The 18,334-nt window shown below is 42.3% G+C and overlaps 1 protein-coding gene across 5 annotated transcripts in view; it reads right to left on the bottom strand.

The window, feature by feature from the left end:
* The window catches only part of znf385a (zinc finger protein 385A), a 67,613-nt gene that overhangs the window by 13,955 nt on the left and 35,324 nt on the right, over positions 1 to 18,334 (bottom strand). For 3 of the 5 annotated variants that reach the window (XM_085145476.1, XM_085145479.1, XM_085145477.1), the window contains exons 2-4: positions 14,749 to 14,900; positions 7,916 to 8,026; positions 2,424 to 2,598 (exon numbers count right to left, since the gene is read on the bottom strand). In XM_085145476.1, the coding sequence (XP_085001602.1) occupies positions 2,424 to 2,598; positions 7,916 to 8,026; positions 14,749 to 14,900 (438 nt within the window). Of the gene's footprint in view, positions 1 to 2,423; positions 2,599 to 7,915; positions 8,027 to 9,153; positions 11,747 to 14,748; positions 14,901 to 18,334 lie in introns of those variants that run through there. The other 2 variants (XM_085145478.1, XM_085145475.1) reach the window with 2 other exon arrangements.

The following is an 18,334-nucleotide window of genomic DNA, read 5'->3' as shown; positions in this document are numbered from 1 at the left end:
TTTTCCTTTTGTATAATTCTGCCTACTTGAGCTTGAAGGCTCAATTAGGTTTAATAATATATGTTTTTGTGACTAGGCAGTAAAGGCAATCTGAACTTATCCGGTCGTTCAGTCTGACATCACTAGCCGTGTCTGGGCCTAAACTCCGCTGCAGGTCCATATATCAAACGATCACTATGGCATTACTGAGAGTTGAAAAACTGTCTAAAGTCTTTAATATTTAATAAAATGATCAGCGTTCTGCTCTACCAGGTGTAACAATTGAGTTTAACATCCAGGCATCCATGAAAACGGAATTTATGACATTTAACGGAGTTAGAAGTTAGCAGGAAGTTAGCTCGCTAGCTTCTATCTAAATACAATATAGCATGTCCTGACTGCGGGGTTTTGGAAACAAATTTAAACGTACAGCTCTGTTATCACTTCCAGCATAAATGAAGACAGAAAACTAAACAGCAGTGACGTTTGTAGGGTTACTGAAGTTTGGCTAGCTGCTATATAATGATGTGCTACGTGACCGCTAGCGACACAGCTATGTTAGCATAATATAAACAAGCTAACTTTTTTTCCACTCGATAAAAGTTAACGTGAGTGTTCTCGGTGGTCAGGAACAAATGTAATCGCATGGCAGGATGCTGTAAAAGGACCAAATTTCAGCCAGGAGAACAACTGAGATAATCCATCCACAATACAAGGTTAGTCATTCATGGACTGCTGCATGGGCTGGGCTGTAGTTACATCCTAAGGTTTTAAAAACTGAGCTTAAATAAATGATTAGCGGCACATATTAAACAAATATGTAAGACTGCGTTCTTCCATTTGCGCAACATCTCTAAAATTAGAAATATCCTGTCTCAGAGTGACGCTGAAAAACTAGTTCATGCATTTATTACTTCCAGGCTAGACTACTGCAATTCATTATTATCAGGATGTCCAAAAAACTCACTGAAAAGCCTTCAGCTAATCCAAAATGCTGCAGCAAGAGTCCTGACAGGGACTAGAAAGAGAGAGCATATTTCTCCTGTTTTGGCTTCCCTTCATTGGCTTCCTGTTAAATCCAGAATTGAATTCAAAATCCTGCTCCTCACATACAAGGTCTTAAATAATCAGGCCCCATCTTATCTTAATGACCTTGTAGTACCATATCACCCTATTAGAGCACTTCGCTCTTGCTCTGCAGGCCTACTTGTTGTTCCTAGAGTATTTAAAAGTAGAATGGGAGGCAGAGCCTTCAGTTTTCAGGCCCCTCTTCTGTGGAACCAGCTTCCAGTTTGGATTCGGGAGACAGACACTATCTCTACTTTTAAGATTAGGCTTAAAACCTTCCTTTTTGCTAAAGCATATAGTTAGGGCTGGACCAGGTGACCCTGAATCCTCCCTTAGTTATGCTGCAATAGACGTAGGCTGCCGGGGGATTCCCATGATGCATTGAGTTTTTCCTTTCCAGTCACCTTTCTCACTCACTATGTATTAACAGACCTCTCTGCATTGAATCATATCTGTTATTAATCTCTGTCTCTCTTCCACAGCATGTCTTTTATCCTGTCTTCCTTCTCTCACCCCAACCGGTCGCAGCAGATGGCCCCGCCCCTCTCTGAGCCTGGTTCTGCCGGAGGTTTCTTCCTGTTAAAAGGGAGTTTTTCCTTCCCACTGTCGCCAAAGTGCTTGCTCATAGGGGGTCATATGATTGTTGGGCTTTTCTCTGTATCTATGAAGCGCCTTGAGGCGACATTTGTTGTGATTTGGCGCTATATAAATAAAATTGAATTGAATTGAATTAATAAAAGCCGAGGGAGGTCAACAGTGATCACTGACTGTTTTAGGAGCTTTTTGAGATTAAATAGAAGAAAATACATAATATTAAACATGTTAACAACACAAAAGCCATATTAAACGCACACTACTTTAGGCCCGGAAGTAGGATTCGTCACGTCATCACTTAACAACCGGATTGCTTCAGCTATTTCCAACTCCTATAGGTCAAAGCAACTTTCCCGATATTCTGAATTTCAACATTTTCATTTGAACTCTCATTACAATTATACTTAAAAGACTCCCACGGCACTGGCAACTAAAAAATGTGTTCAGCTATTAATCTTCCAAATTAAATGTTTATTTTTTAGATTTTAGGTGGGACAGTCATTATCAGTCTCAGCAGTCTGTGGAACCGCACTGTCTACTATAAGATGTGCTGCGGCCAAATCCGACGACAAATAGGGACGAGATGCTCATAAAAACAGCAATACGCTGCAGAGCCACTGTGATTAGACGCCTTTGTTATTCTTGCATATTTTCCCATTCATTTTCTGACAAAGACCATAAGCTGCCGAACATCCTGCGTGGACTGAAATGATTATTTCAACAAGGTTCTCCCGAGCCTCTTTCCAGTTTTTGCTTGTGGCAGTAGTTTTCTGTTCTCTCACCTGCTTTGCTGGGCTCACTGTCTGGGGCTGTGCCAGGAGCTCCAGGCGGAGATGGGGAGGAGGTGGGGGGCAGGGTGTGAGGTTTGTCTCCTTCTTGAGGACGACTCTTAGAGGTCTCGATGCCTTTGACTCTCCTGGCATGGCGGTTCCCTTTGTAGTGGGCTTCTGCCTGGCTCTAAAGGAGAGCATGGAAAGGAAAACAAGTTATTTCATTAGTGAACACCGATGCCAAGATGCCCAGGTATATAACAGGGTGGAATTAGACTCGGTGTGGCACCTGGCATGCATGCATGCCATTATGACAGCACGATATTTAATATACTCTGGGGACTAAAGTCACGATGAGCAGCAGGCAGTGAGCAGAGAGATAGATTACATGCAAGATATTAAGAGAGATGCAATGATGAAGTGACTGCCTGCCCTCCTTGTCCCCTTATTTGAATTAAGAACAAATTATGAAGGTGTGTGTTGAAACATTAACAGTATAGATTATGTGGAGGATTGGCTCTTGGCTGAAGTTGCCATGCCTGCTAACCTAAGGATCAGGAAACTGCCATATAAGCACGGAGGGCTCATTAGTCCATTTCTAAGCCTTCCCTTTCTTATGCACAGTCTTGGAGAATATACATCATCTACCTACTACATGGCATCAATGTTGTTGTCTTTAATATCTGGCAGGAAATATAAAATAAGGATCTGCACGCTCAGCCGGCATTCCAGCAAAGACAAAAAATGCTGCAGAGATTTATTATGGAAGTCACTGTGTCCAATCTCCTGATGACATGCTCTCTACTGCCTAATGTGTTTGCTCACGGAGTAAACAAGCGAGTTATTTGTGAAGAGAATATGGGACGTTATGGGAGTCTGTTTCTAGCCTCTGTGTTGCTGCACAGATGTTTGGAAGTCGGGTAAAATGCGGCGTATGTGATGCGGGGTTGCTATACATAGCTGTCTGGCTTCACAGTATGGTGACTATAAAACAGAAACACATGTCATTTCACTGGCTCACTGACTCCCTCTCACACACTCACACAAATATAGGATTATGGCCCTTTTTTTCATCACCCCTCTCTCACAGTATGTGTCCAACTATAAAAAAATAAGTAGCTACTTGCTGATATAGACATATTCAGTCAGGACTGCACTTGTAAGTCAAGTGAACTGATGTGCCATGGCACGTGATTGCATCAAGGGACCAATGATGAAGATATTTATTAAGTAGCAGGATTACAGCTGGTTTCCAGGGATGAGTCGTTGACAGCTGCCTCAGGAATTTGACTGACACTTAGGACATCGTGCTGACCAGAGGCTCAAGTGTGGCGATAGACTGGCTCGGCAAAACAGGCAGGGGGTGATGAGTAATGTTACCGAACCCCGTTGTCTATATTTGCTTTGTGTGTGTCTGTGTGAGTGCGTGAGTGTATCAAACGAGCTGGCATGGCAAACCACTGAGCACTGGCTGAAGCAAGTAAGAAGATCACATGTTTCTTTTAAACCAGGATGACACATCAGGCTGTAACTGTACCCTGTCAAAGGGGTCTTAAGGACCTGCACTTGCAAAGCCTACAGATCAAGGTGGAGAGAGCTGCATGCAGGCAGAAAGGGGTGGAGGTGTAGAGTGCTGAAAGAGAAGTAATCTCTCGTGATGAAGAGGGGAATGTGGGAAGATTAAAAGGTATATGGCAGTGCGTGGCAAAGCGGGCACAGAGGTTTTCTTGACTTCTCCCAGCAAGTCAAAGGGATCAACTACCAAGCAGCTGAGTGTCACTGTGGGGTCCTGGGCGGAGAGGAGGGAGGGAGAATGAAGCACAGGGAACTGAAAGTCAGAGAAGGTAAACGCAAAAAATGGAAAGGATATAAAGAGACACAAATCTCAGAGAGAATAAAAACTGCACCACGCCAGTTTGTGATGCATGTGTTTCATTATGCAGAGAGTTTGAAGTGAACAACTGCTTTCCTACATGATCATCACTCCGAGGGGGGAGTTGTGTTATTAAAGCAGAGCTGCTGCAGAGCTGCATTTCTAAAGGAAGAAATGGGAAGAGAGGGAGAAAAAGAGAAGAGAGACAAAAAGCAAGCAAGAAGCGAAGTGAACGTGGTTGGAGGAGAAAAGATAAACGTGACGTGAGCAGGGAGGAAGCGGGTGAAAATAAGAGATGCATATCAGCATACTGCAGCAGTTGTGACGCTGGTCAATGCAGCTCCACAGAGCCTGTGATGTCACTAATGCAGCGTGGCATCAAGGTTATTCTGCATTAACCACCATTAAGTTCTTTACACGGACACACACAATGCAGAGACAATGGGGCACAAACTGTCTCCCCCCTTATCCTTTCCTCCTGCCCCTCCCCTTCAAATCTCCTCTCTACCACTTTCCCAAGATGCACTGGGGCTGTCAGAGCCAGACACTAATCCATGCCCTTGACGAATGCATCTTATAATAAGTAGTGGCAGGCAATTTTGGGCATTTCCACACAGTAAATAATGCAGCATGAGAGAGGGAGACAGCCAGCAAGAAGGGGAAAAGGTTCCTTAGAGAGAGAGAGACAGGCAAAAGAAGAGAGAGAGACAGTAGAGAATGATCATATGGGATGAAAGAAATGATGGCAAAATGATGTGGGAAATGAAGTGAACGTGGGTGGGAGACAGGAGGTAAAGCAAGACAAATACAGTAGCCATGACGTTCCATAAAAAGCCCACTCGCTTTCTTCTTTGACCCAAAAATGTTTTCAGCTCACATATGGCAGATAAAGGAAAATAATGTCTACATCAAGGACAGTGCCCGAGCTCGAAAATGAAGCTGAGAATGGAACATCAGATTCTCACTGTATTATCTTCATCCATCATATATTCATTTGAATTTGATTTCACTAGCTCAGAGGCCCACGTCCTTTTAGATTTAACAGCGTTTTAGTAGGTAAAAGTGAACGCTTTGACATGAATCGAGCTGCGGTTTGGGAAGGCCTCGAAGGGGACTGGCAATGGCTCCCGGGCCCGGCAGATCCCCACGCACTAAATAGAAATGAAGAAGTTAAAGAATTGAGAACAAGGCGGGAGGAAGGGTGGGGCAGAATTGGAGGAACCTATATAGATGACAACCGGAAGGAGCGTGTTTGGAGGCGTGGTCCTGCTCATGAAATTCCGATACATAATCTCCAAATAAAAACAAAAATACTGGCATTTCCTCTCATTCTCCCAGTAGATACATAAATGTATCAATTTAAAAGTTCTAAATAGCCACATTCTGGACTTATCCCATTCACAAGAATTTAAGAAAACTTTGACCTTGGGGACGAGATCGCTGTGATTCAAACTGAGATTTTAGTAGATACACCTAAGCTCCTACATTGCCTCATTCTCAAGTGATCGCATTCACAAACTTGTCCACTCGCCCACTCGCTCCATCGGCCTTGTACGCCTGAGACGCAAAGTGTGGATGGGGAGTCACAACTAGGGCAAGACTGCAAGTTTGACATTGATGATGTACTGCAGTATGTTTTTACCTGTCCAGGTAATGGGAGTTAAAGCTGATCTGGAAAAACACTAACTTATTAACAAGACTTTTACTCGATTAAAGGGACAGTATATAGCCGAATTAAATTTACATGATATATCCCTCTGCTATCTACTCTCCTTGCAGTAATACTGCAAGAGGGCTTAATTGCTTATTGCTTATTGTATATTTGATGAGGTGTGGACATCGGCATCCCCAAGGTCCACTTGGATTAGACTTTTTGCCAGATCTCATTGTGGGCTGTAAGCTTTAGCTGAGATTTTTATGTCATTTTTAAAAAGGCAACGTTTCTACAAACTCTGTCCGTTTTTACTTTATGTTGTGGCTTTTGAATCGGGTCGTAACACATATTTTACTTGGCTTGTAGTGTTGTTTATCCATTTATGTTATTTTGGGGTGAGCGGCTGAGGTTTGGCAATGTTAGTTAAAAAAATATATTTGACATTTGCTTTGCATATTTTTGACAGTAACAACATCTTTTTCTAGTAGCCGTCAAAAAAACTTAGTTGTGTTTTTCCAAACTACAGCCACCACACAGGCCCTGCATCCACCTACCCAGAGAAAACAAAAGTATTTCTTTGATTCTCTGACCACCAAATGCTCATCTGTTTTATTAGATTCAAGAGAAAGCAGACATCTCTACAGCCTGATATCTCCCAAACTTTGCAGCGCACACCACTGCACTAAACACTGATATAGTACTAAGGGGAAAAGAGTCACCTTTCCCTGAGCAGAGAAGATCATGGCCAGATACCACTCTCAAGCTGACGTCAGTGAATGACAAAGAGAAGAAATGAATCTCTGCAGGGTGCTGGTGTAAAGATCATTCACACGTGAACATAACTTCCAAGCAGAAATGCTCCCTGCATACTTCGAAATAATTGCGCTTGCTTTGGTTAAATTTTAACCTTCATATGATTTCAGGGGACAGCAGGTTCTTCACAGCAAGTATCTTCTTCTTCTTTAGGCAATATTTTAACCATAAAATCTAATATTCAAAGTCTTCAGATTCTTTACTGATTGTAACTTCATACAAAAGAACACGTCTTAACTAAAAGCCAGTATTGGCTCTCCATCCTTGGGTCTTAAAGTATTCCATTATATAAACATCTCGAGTTAACTGTTTCCTGTTGCTTGTGAAGATATACAGGACAGATCCCGGCTAAGAGAAGCTTCATGATTACAGCCTTGCAGCTCCCTGACCACACGGAAACCATGATTGTAGATCTGATGTGTATATATAGCCCTGACCCACTCCTTAATGTTGTGTATTGTGGATGGTTGAACGCCCTGGCCCTGAAGTCTGCAACACTGAATAGGGAGTATTGCAGCCAAATTATACACTACACATATGACATTTGGTACTAGTTTTGTCATGGGTCTATCCTATTTGTTGACACAAAAAAGGAAAAAACAGAAAAAATATTTGGCATCACAACTCATAAAATACTTCCATGTGATTTTTTGCTTTCATTAATTTTTCATCAGTCGTGTCTGTGAATTGCCCGAGGGTATAACGTGCAAATAAATTCCAATTAGGAGCTCCCAATTAATTAAGCTTTTTAAAGTTGAATATTTTCTATAGAGAGAAATGGAAATCTACAACTTTAAGATCAAACTTATCAGTACTGATGAACAACAGAAAATCCAAAATCCAGAATTTTTTCCTCGTTCACACATTCATCAGGACCTCCTAAGCCTCTGTGCTGCAGTGCACTACTTTAGTCTACGCTGCCTTAAAACAAATTAAATTCCAGTCAGGTCGCAACGGCCAACACATAACCCAAACAAATGCACCACATCCGCTTTGTTAGTTCCAGCTTCCAGGGGGAGCAAACCAGGACAAACAGTCCTCCAAAACAAAAAGGTTGATTCTTACTTGGAGAAAAATAAAATATTTTCAGTGCCATAAAGAAAATGAAAACAAGATGAGAGGCAGTGATGGTGTGTGTGTGTGTGTCGTCATTTATTTATTTACCTCTGAGTTGAAGCGGATCTGGCAGACGTTACAGGAGATGACTGGTCGCTTGGTCTTGATCAGAGGAACTCCAAATGTGTGGTTGATCACAGCCTTTTGCACCGGGTCCATCTGCCAGAGTGAAAGACAGAGAGCAGCTATTATTCACACTGGTGCCACAGCTCAATGGGCCAAGCTGTCATAACGTGCAATAGACTGAACCAAAATGACCACATGCAGAATGCATAAGGTTCACAGTTAAAGAGCGGTTACAGAGTCTGTTCGATGGTATCTGTAATTCACTTCAGCAAACAGTGGTCAGCAGTGTTGACAGTTTGTTGCTACAACCGAGACACCTGTTGCATCCCCACGATTAGGACTCTGATGGTTCTGGATCCTCACTACTTTGTAGCATAATACTGTCCCTGTGCTAATTGCTTCAGCTGGGACATCCATCATCTCTGTGGTGTTAAGCACCTTGTATAAATTTAACTAACTTGCTTAGCAGCCCTCAGCAGTTAAGCTGCCCGTATAAATTCTGTCCCAGACATAAAAGACCCGACCCGTACTGGACTGTTTGTGTTTGAAGCCGAATTTATCAAGCAATCACTGTTGGTTGACCTTAGCATTACTCTGGATTCAGTGGCTGGCTTATATTTCGACCTCAACTGTCTACAGCTAAAGTAAGCAACGATCATAAACAAAGACTGATGTAGCAGTGCGCGGGTATCTAAGAAGAATGAAGCACAACAATCCGTGGCCTGAAGAACAAAAGGATACAACAGTTTGTCTTTTGAATTCAAAAGACAGCGAGGAAACGTTCAAGTGTGTCCACCAAGAGTAATGAAAGCATAATGCAGTGCCAGGCAGATGCAAAATCACTCACTTTTGATTCATTACTGTATTTTGGACTATTTACTAAGCTTTTCTTTAAGCCTTGTTACACTGAGAGGCACAGTCTCATCCAATATAGAAGCAGCTCAACATCCCGAGGAGTGAAGGACAGGATAGAAGGGGCTTAAACAAATATTGTTGTTACTTAGACTCAAATAACTTTTTTTTTTTGCACAGTGCTCGTTGCTTGGCAACTCCCAACAAAAAGAAGCAAAAATAAAGAAAAATAAAAGATTAAGGGGAGGAGCCTCAAGACATTTCAGCCACCCAGCTGTGGCCGGAAGGCACAGAAACAAACCATCTGGAGGAGAGAGTGAGTGAGCGAATGAGGGAAAGAGAAAGAGGCCCAAGCTGGACATCCTCACATCGAGCATGCTTATCTCTTCTCCACGTTCCAAGACCGTCTCTGTTTCTCTCCCAAGAAACTGTATAAAGAAAGCTCTGCTGCTCTGGCTGTGAGGACAGATTAATGGGGAGGGCTGGGGTGGGGGTGGAAGATGTATTGAACAATTACAAATGTTTACTGCGTGAACATCTAAACAACAAGAACTAAGCTTTAGCCAGCACAAACTTCCACACCAGGACTGCATTAAGCTTCCTATTAATTTTTAAAAAGTGACACTGTGTTTTATCAAATCTTTCCAAAGTGTAGAAAAATGTCTTCCTCTCAGTGTCCATAATGTGACCCAGACTAGATAGAGTTTAGCAAGAATTTGAACCTGCCTGGTGGCGTAACCGCATGAATCATGAGCTTCTCCGCAGGCATTCCACCAGTCTGGGTGTGGGTCAGTTATGACCCATCCAGTTAATCCAGCTGTTGAAAACACAGTCCAGCTGCCAGCAAATGTCTTAGGAATGTTGCTCGCATGGCCTCTTCTCCAAACGCTCTCCAAAACATGTTCTCACGAAATAGGAGGAGAGCACTATGATGTAACTGCAGAGGGATTTTCCAAAACTTGCTCATGAAATTTTGTGAACATCCATAACTGTAACTGTACATTCTCATAAAACAATTAGAACTCAAACATATTACAAAGTTTACATTTATCTGGGAAAATAATGGAAACTTCATGTTATTGTGGAGCTGTGTGAATGTGGTGAGGTAAGCAAAGCACGCAGACCGCAGACCGCGGACTTTAGCATCACTCGGAAGTCATGTCAACAACTCAACATGCAGCCTTAAAACTCCAAACACTCAAATATCACCCGAGCATCATCCAACACTGCACAATGACACACGTCCTAACTCACCAACATCTTTCATTTTCTACAGTTCTGATTTTCTTCCCATTCTTTACTGTGTTTTCATTCTGTCTTAGTTAGTCTTTCTTTACTTCGTTTGATCAGCTAAAACCCACCAGGGGAGAGTGCACTACAGCATGACCCTCAGTAGAGCCATTGTGACAGTCACAGTAAGGTCCACACTGTGCCAGACGCAAACAGCCTTTGAAGCACAAATTCAGCATTACGTCTAAGCTGGCCCAGTTTGAGACACAGTTGGACCGACAAAAATGTGACAAGCTCTTTGAATTTTAGCTACTTACCTTCATCTCCTCTTTGTCTGTAGAAGCTTGGAGCTGCATTGGTCCTCCTGTGTGTGTACTGCTGGCCGAGGTATGTGTTTGGGTCTCAGCATGTGCAGGGCTCAGAGCTTGTGCTGCACTATCCTTACTCATTCAGCCTGTTTGGTAGGTGGTCAATGCTGAATACAGACTAGCTCACAAAAACTGAGCTTATGCCCGGTGAAGCATTGGTAGCTGCGATATCTTTTTCCTTTCAGCACACCGTCTGCTTCTTTTTAAATGCTTTAAGAGAAATCTCTCCCTAACTTCTTTTTTCAACACATGACCTAACAAGTGCGTGTCCCTTTTTTCAGTCTCCTCCTCCTCTATTCTCAACTACATTCCCTCTCTGCCTCACACTCCACTATAATGAACTTCCTTCTCTGCTTTCCAGTTTTCTCCTCCCTCTCCCTCTCTCACTCTTCCCCATGGTCTGTCAGTCTGCCCATGTGCACCCAGGATTATGTATCCTACTCTCCTCCTGCCAAGCCCTCACTCTTCTAGCAGTGCTGAATAGCCTTGGTATGGATATTGATAAGAATTTACTGATAACAGTGTTTTTATCGATTATGCTCATAGGTCAGGTTCTTAATCAACTTCTTGATTCCTGACTTTGCTGTTTAGGCTTTCTTTAGGTTTTCAGTGCAAGTTCAGCTTTGTTTTTACTACCTATGAGCCAGAGCTGAGGTTCACATGTGACTCAGGTGTACAAGAGCGCCACAGCCGTGTCCTTTCAAGCTGCTAGAAAAACATGCGAGCACTGATAAAAGGAAATGATAAAGTGGAAGGCCTACAGTCCTGATGAACTGGAGGAGGCAGAGCAATTCCCATCTTTAACCTCCTAGGACCTGCCGTCACATTTTGGGGTATTTAGACCAAAATACTCAATTTTGCTCTACATGGGCCCAGTGTTGGTCAAGTTACTTGAAAAAAGTAATCAGTAACTAATTACTAATTACTTCCCCCAAAAAGTAATCCCGTTACTTTACTGATTACTTATTTTCAAAAGTAATTAATTACTTAGTTACTTTTTAAAAACACGATTTACAACCTGAATAGGTGATAAAGTGATAGATCTTTCAGCCCAATTCTACTTTTTCTACATAATCCATCATACAAAATGTAATCAAATGGAAAAGTCTCTTTTTAAAACTTGTTTTATTAGTTTTAATCTTTTAACTTTATGCATCAAGCAAAAATTTAATTATCTGCAACATTCTCTGACTGGAAGAAATTAGTTTAACATTTAAACCTATTTTCTGCACATTCCAGCACATAAAATAAAATATTTTTTTTTGTGTTTACACTCAGTCTTTCAAATAGATGCAAGTAAAACACAGCAGAAAATAAATAAAGTCAAAGACTAGCGGTCCTGTTGCTCTATTTTCACCAAAGCAGGAGTGGGGTAGGCGGAGGTTTATCCTGGTGCAGGTGTGCAGCGGTCAGTGGAAGAATCCGCGAGTTTCTCTGTGAGTTTCCCTTTACGTCGTAGCTACTCGGTGCTTGCTCGGAAGTTTAGGGGTTTTTTCGCTGTAAAAAGAAGTTTTCTTCCCACGCACAACGGACACTAATGTTTTTGTCACTTTTTAAGTAAGGTCAGTACTTCCACGCTTTAAACGCTGCACGCTCATACTCTCTCTGCACTCGATATATGATCCATTGTTGATCTGCACACAGCTGTTGTCACGAACGTCGCACTCGCTTACGTCACTGTCATGAGACACTCTAGCAAAAAATCACGGTTTTAGTAACGCAGTAACGCAGCGTTCCTACGGGAAAGTAACGGTAATCTAATTACCGTTTTTGCAATAGTAATCCCTTACTTTACTCGTTACTTGAAAAAAGTAATCGGATTACAGTAACGCGTTACAAGTAATGCGTTACTGCCCATCTCTGCATGGACCTGATATCCACTTACGAGGACATTATACTGCTACTGTTCTATCAAAATTTTAAACAAATATCCTCATATGTGTCTCTCATTTTTCTTAAAAACAAAAATAAGGTAAAAAATAGTCTGGTAATTGTTTGTTTTTACATTCATCGGGCCCCAATCAGCCCAAATATCAAAGAGAAATTAAAAATGCATGTCGTGGAAGAGTTCGGGTCTTAGGAGGTTAATTCACACCATCCATCGAATGTCGTCATCCACCACTGTAGCCTGCATCTCCCCCACAAACCCAGACTCACACTTGCATGAAACTCTAGCTAGACAAATATTTATTGGATGTGACATATTCACACCAAAGCGATGACAGGGCCACATGTGGTGCTGGACAAAACATAAATGTGTACTGTTTAGATAATGAGCTATTAGTCATGTCTTGCTGTACTACAATTATTTTTGTTAGGGGGGGGAGAGTGAGAAAAGATATATACAGTAGTTAAGATTCAACAACTGCACGTGATTATACTGGACCAAGGAGTCATGTGATTGTGTAGCTTCAGCAAACAGTGCAGGCAACACAACTCTGAGTCTTACTCAGAGTTTTATGAGCAGTTTTATGTCTGTATCAGTACCAGCTGATGCAGATAAAGAATTCAGCCTCATCATTGTCTACAGGCACATTGCACGAGACAGGCAGGTGGAGGACAAATCACATTAAAGGACTATTAAAAGCTGTATATGGCTTTAGGAGAGGCCATTCCTCCGCTATGGGGCTAATAACCCTCAATGTGAAGTAGAGCCTCATTAAGGCTGCACAAACTCAGCGCAGATCACTTATTAAGGCAGAATGATGGAACAACTAGCTGTCAGCTCACTGCAGTGCTGTACCTTCATTGAGATATTTTGTGGATCATAATGTGTTACTGTGCAATGGTGCAGAAAAGCACCAGAAAACATCTAAAGCACTTGAAATGTTATGTGAAATAGCCCCAGTTCAGCCTAACAATCCATATAAAACCTCAAAAACAAAACAGTATAAGATGTAAATGGAGCTGTGGACACTTACTCTCTTATTCTAGATCTTCCTGCATAAATTTACTCATCTTCACAGCACTACATTGAACATAATAAACTCTGGGAAGGCTGAAAGCTAGGGTATCCCAGCAAAACGTCAAAACAGAGCCTCATTTAGGGGCAAACAAAGCGGTTTCCATATCTGCAGCATATTTACACCACATACATGCCACATATCTAATAAAATGTGAGATTATGTCACACACTTCAGGCAACAGAAGCTCTCCTTGCAAACACCAACAGTGATATACTAGTGAGTCATTTCTTCATGCTTTTGAATGTGCTGCGTATACTGTGAGTACGCTGTAAGGTCAGAATGCCCTTACAGCTTCTCTTATGGCCCCATCTCCTGGCCACAGAGCTGTAAAACAGCAGCAACACCTATTAACATTCACAGCGTCCCTGTGGGCCTTCCTACCTAGTCGACTCGTTGAAAAGGAGGATGGTGAGCGGATGGACGTTACAGAATAGGCGAGAGGAAGTCCAGAGGGAGTGTTGCAGAGGCAGCAAGACAGGAAATAAAATCAAGCAAGAATGATTTTAGGGCTACGCTAACAGAGGCCAGAATGGAAACCGAGTGCCTGCATAATCTCAGTATCTCTATTAATGCATGTCTGCTGGGTGTAGTGCAGTTTGGTAGTGAAAATGCTTCCACTTATGTCATGGTCCATTGAGGCCTATTAAAATGACTGTATTGTTTAAATGTGTTTAAGAGTGTCTGGACTCCTGTTACAAGCCCTGCAGGGCCATGCACAGTCAAAGCTCATGCCAGATATTTCCAATTAGTGAAAGGTTATTATGTTGTCTTGTTGCAGACTGCAGCTAAATATACCAGGGTGACACATAACCCTGTTGAAGCCATGGTCCGCAAATAGCATTGCCCCAGTAGAGCACATATACAGTTCAGTGAATTTACATATTGCTGATGAGAAATGTGTTGACATTGTTCAGCGGAGTCTGGAGGAGCAGGTGCCACATTGTGCTGAGTTGGTGAAACGGTAAATGTCTCTATGGTCTAATCTAAATGCCTGAGGTAGAAGGAACAGGAAGCCTCCTCTCCTTTAAAAGAAAAAACATATTACATCAAACAAACTGCGGCGTTTGATGTTGTTAGTTATAGGGATGGCCTTAAAACTGTTCTTTAATTATATGGCTACGATTTTACGGCTTTGAAAATAGTCCTGGTTCTTTAATATGCAGTCCAGTGTGTCTCAACATACATTGTTAATCTAGACGTGGCAGCACAACCTAAAAATCTTAAAGCTGACTATTGCATTCAAAACTGTACGCAGAGAGGAGTGCAAGTTAAAGCATAACGGCGGTAACCTCCAGCCCCCGGTGCAACATTTACAATTTTGCGTCGCGCGTTTTTCTCGCTGCAGTCGATGACTTAAAAGGCTGCAGTGTTTGTGCTCGTTGTCTGCATCCACTCTCACCGTATTGAAGTTGTGGAAGAGGCTCATGCTGTGCGGAGGAGGGGGGGTCTCCACTGGGAACTGCAGGAAGGGCTTCATGTCCAAGTGGGGTTGGATCACCGTGGGGGTCCGTAAGAACGTCGGCACTGCTGCCCCAGCTCGATTGATGCCTCCTAAACACAGAAAGAGGCAGAGATACATAAGTATGCACGGTACATTCATGAGCCCAGGCTCGGGGCTGTGTTTACTCAAATGTGTGACGGAGAATTTAAACAGTGTCTTCAGGTGATATAAAGAATACAAATTAAAGCAAGAGACAGAGAGAGGAAGGGAAAAACAACAAAAACACGTGCTTTTAGGCTAAGAGAATCTTTTCATGTGAGATTATCTAACAGGCTGTGTACAGTTGTTTCCTGGAAGGTGCTGCTGAATTCCAAAATGCACAATAATGTATAATTTCCCTGCAAAAGCAATTATCTCTGTGGACAGAACAAAGCTATGTGACGCCCCATAGAAGCATAGTTTCTACACAGTGAGGAAAAAAGATGCATTTGGTCAGTTAAGAGCTTTTCATCGATTGCTGCACAGATCTTCTGGTCTTCCAGACGTGTTTGCAAGACTGAATCTACAAAGTGTGACATTGCTTTAATAAATATGGAATGATGTTGAGGGTTTTGTGGACTGAATGATTCACAGGAAACAGGAATGCCATAAGGAAGAAAAGGATGCCACAGAGGCAGAGGGGATTCCTCTTATCCACCTGTCTGCCAGTGTGCTCTCTTCTTCTCTCCTCTCCTGGGAGACATCTGCAGCTTGATGATAATGAGTTCCATCTCAGGCAGCGCTGCTTTATGTCGTCCTGTGTTGTGCACTACAGCTGGATCGCTTAGTTGAGTCTAATTATAGTATGAATGAAAGAAGAAGCACCACATACTTCATTTGGCTGGATTTCTAAAGAAATTGAAAAATTCAGTCACTTAAGAAAACTACTGCAAGAGTACCCGTGCACACAGAGAGATACGCACACACGCAATATTTAATTCGCCTATAAGAAACATGTGAGGCTGCCTTAATGATACGCAGTTTCCTATTCTCCCCGTTGCTCCCATCTGGCTTCTCTTCCTTTTCCTCCTTATTCCCTCTCGTCTCCTCTCTAACCTCTGTCAAGGATGATAGTGATGGGGCCCAAACAGCAAAACTCAGCCTCAGCAAGCTCTTAGATTAAGCCTCTTAATATCCGCAACTGGATTTCTATGGCTTTCAAATTCCTCCGAGACTTAAAGCTCTGCCGCTCTCCTTTTCGGGATTGCTCTAAGCTACTTTTTTTGCTCTGTTACTTGCCATCCCTCACCGTGGTTTTCCACAGCAGTGCTTTTCTACCTTCCTCCGCACTTTCACATGCTAATTTGGGCATTATTTGACACCTCTGCGATTTCATCAAGCTTTATGTCAACTGAATGTAAACAGAGGAAATATTATGACTGCTGCTTTGAAGACTGTTACCAGATGGAGTCGCCGAAGTTTGGATTAGAGTGAGTGGGAGAGAAAGGGATAAGAAAGAGAGAGCGGGGGGGGATTGACTTTGTCGGGCTGGAGTGAAAGTGCTGTCTCAGCTGCCTCCTGCTACGCATCTGTAGGCCTCGAGGTGCAGAGGACTGCATCATTACCTCTAGTTAAGCATTTAAATTTTCTAGTCTAAACAAACCAAACATATACACAAACACGTGTATGAAAGCACAAAACCACACAATTATTCTTACAACATGTGAAACAAGTTTGAGGCTTCTTGCCTGCTGGTTTTCCAGCTGGTGCAGTCTGACTCAGCAATCTTAAACTCTTTCATTTTACATTAGGTTTAAAAAAAAAAAGTTTTTTTTAGTTTTCCTAATTAAATATGCACACTTGCAAACATGCAGAGTTCACCCTTTAATCTAAACTCATCGTAAATGTAGCTGATGTATGTAGAGGATTGGAAGTAAGTGATGAAGCCAGTTTGTCCTCTATCAGGCTGCATCACTAATACAAGGATTCTTCACTGCATTTATCATGGCGTCGTGCCGTGTCTCGATACATCGCCTCCTTTAGCATCTTTGTACGAGTTCATGTGTGAATGTGTGTTTTGCTTGTATGGAGTGAGACTCTGTTGGCTGAAATTGCACAGCAGTAATGTTTGCAGCTCCCCAGCGAGTCTGTCCTTGAACACTGAGACCGTTACTGGCAGCGGGTCAGGCAGCGTCTGGCAGGCTTACAGAGAGATTGGCTGAGTGGAGGGCAAAACGCGTCTCTGCAGCAGCACTGAAATCCGAGGAAGTGAATGGAGCCGTGGACCAGACATGAGCAAGAAGAGCAGTTGGCCCTTGAGCCCAAGACATATGTGTGTTTGTCAGCGTGCATAAATCAGAGTGTGGCTGCACCGTAAATTTATCCCATTAATTTAATCTCTCTCTGGGGATCTCCTTACAATGTTAACTGAACAAACTGTTATATGGTGCAGGAGTATGACAAGTGCACAAATGCATTTTCGCAAACATATGGGCATTTTATGTGCAGCGTGTAAACAAGTGCATGTGTTTAAGTGCTCCCACTTGGCTTTTAAGGACCAGACTTCAATAAAGTCAGAGCTGATAAAACAATAAATTGTAAATGAGTAATAACAAGAAGTCTCCTCTAATGGCTTCTGTGCAAATACTACACATATATAAAAAAATTTTTTGTTGTAGACAGGAGGACAAACAGAGTGAGCAACTTTTACAGCGTTTTCTACCCTTTGAATGACTAAAAAAAACAAATCAATTTACTTTAAATCGCAAAAGGCCTTCACAGTTCATCAAAGAACTGTTAGGTGTACTGTTATTAGTAAAACTAATTACAGCATGCAAAAGTAAGTGATGACAAAACAGGATCTTTGCTCACTGTAGTCTGATATTCCCTTCCTCAGTGCTCCCTCGTGGCTGTTGGAGCCGGTTCTGTGCGAGTGTATGTGCGGTAGAAATTGACAGACAGGGCAGCCTGGAAGAGCTGAGAGAACTCAGACAGTGATTTGGATGTTGTTAAACCCTCTGACATGCCAGGAATCCTACCAGGCTAACAGGGGCCATAATCAGAGCTCATAAACAGCTCGTGGGACGCTGCCAGAAGGCTTTGATTTGCAGGCTTTTTTGAAGAGTTTGTCTTCATATGAGCCTTTATTATTCACTCGTTGTGAGGACATTACGAGTTTTGTACCTTAATTAGAATATCGAGTTAGGTCTAGGTTATGAACAGTACTGAGGGCAAGAGACAGCATGAAAATAAGCACCACTCCAAGTAGTTATATGTGCCAATACCCATGCTTACACTGTATAAATACAACAGCAGGTAACGCCGACTCCTCCTGTAGCTGAGTGTCAGTGTTCTTGAACTGCCCCCCATTCATACATCAGATGTGAGTTTATGCATGCTAGTTAGAGAAATGCATAGAAAAAAGCATTATATGAATGTTTGTATGAATGGGTCAATGTGGCTTGTAGCAAAAAAAATGCTTTGTGCTCAGTTAGAGCAGAAAGGTGCTCTGTAAATACCAGTCCATTTATGCATACGCACTAATAAATGACCCTCAGTCCTGCTT

The sequence above is a fragment of the Neolamprologus multifasciatus genome, chromosome 20 (assembly GCF_963576455.1).
Source record: "Neolamprologus multifasciatus chromosome 20, fNeoMul1.2, whole genome shotgun sequence".
Taxonomy (NCBI): domain Eukaryota; kingdom Metazoa; phylum Chordata; class Actinopteri; order Cichliformes; family Cichlidae; genus Neolamprologus; species Neolamprologus multifasciatus.
The sequence above is the reverse complement of the archived record's forward strand: the minus strand, read 5'-3'. Positions and strand labels throughout refer to the sequence as shown.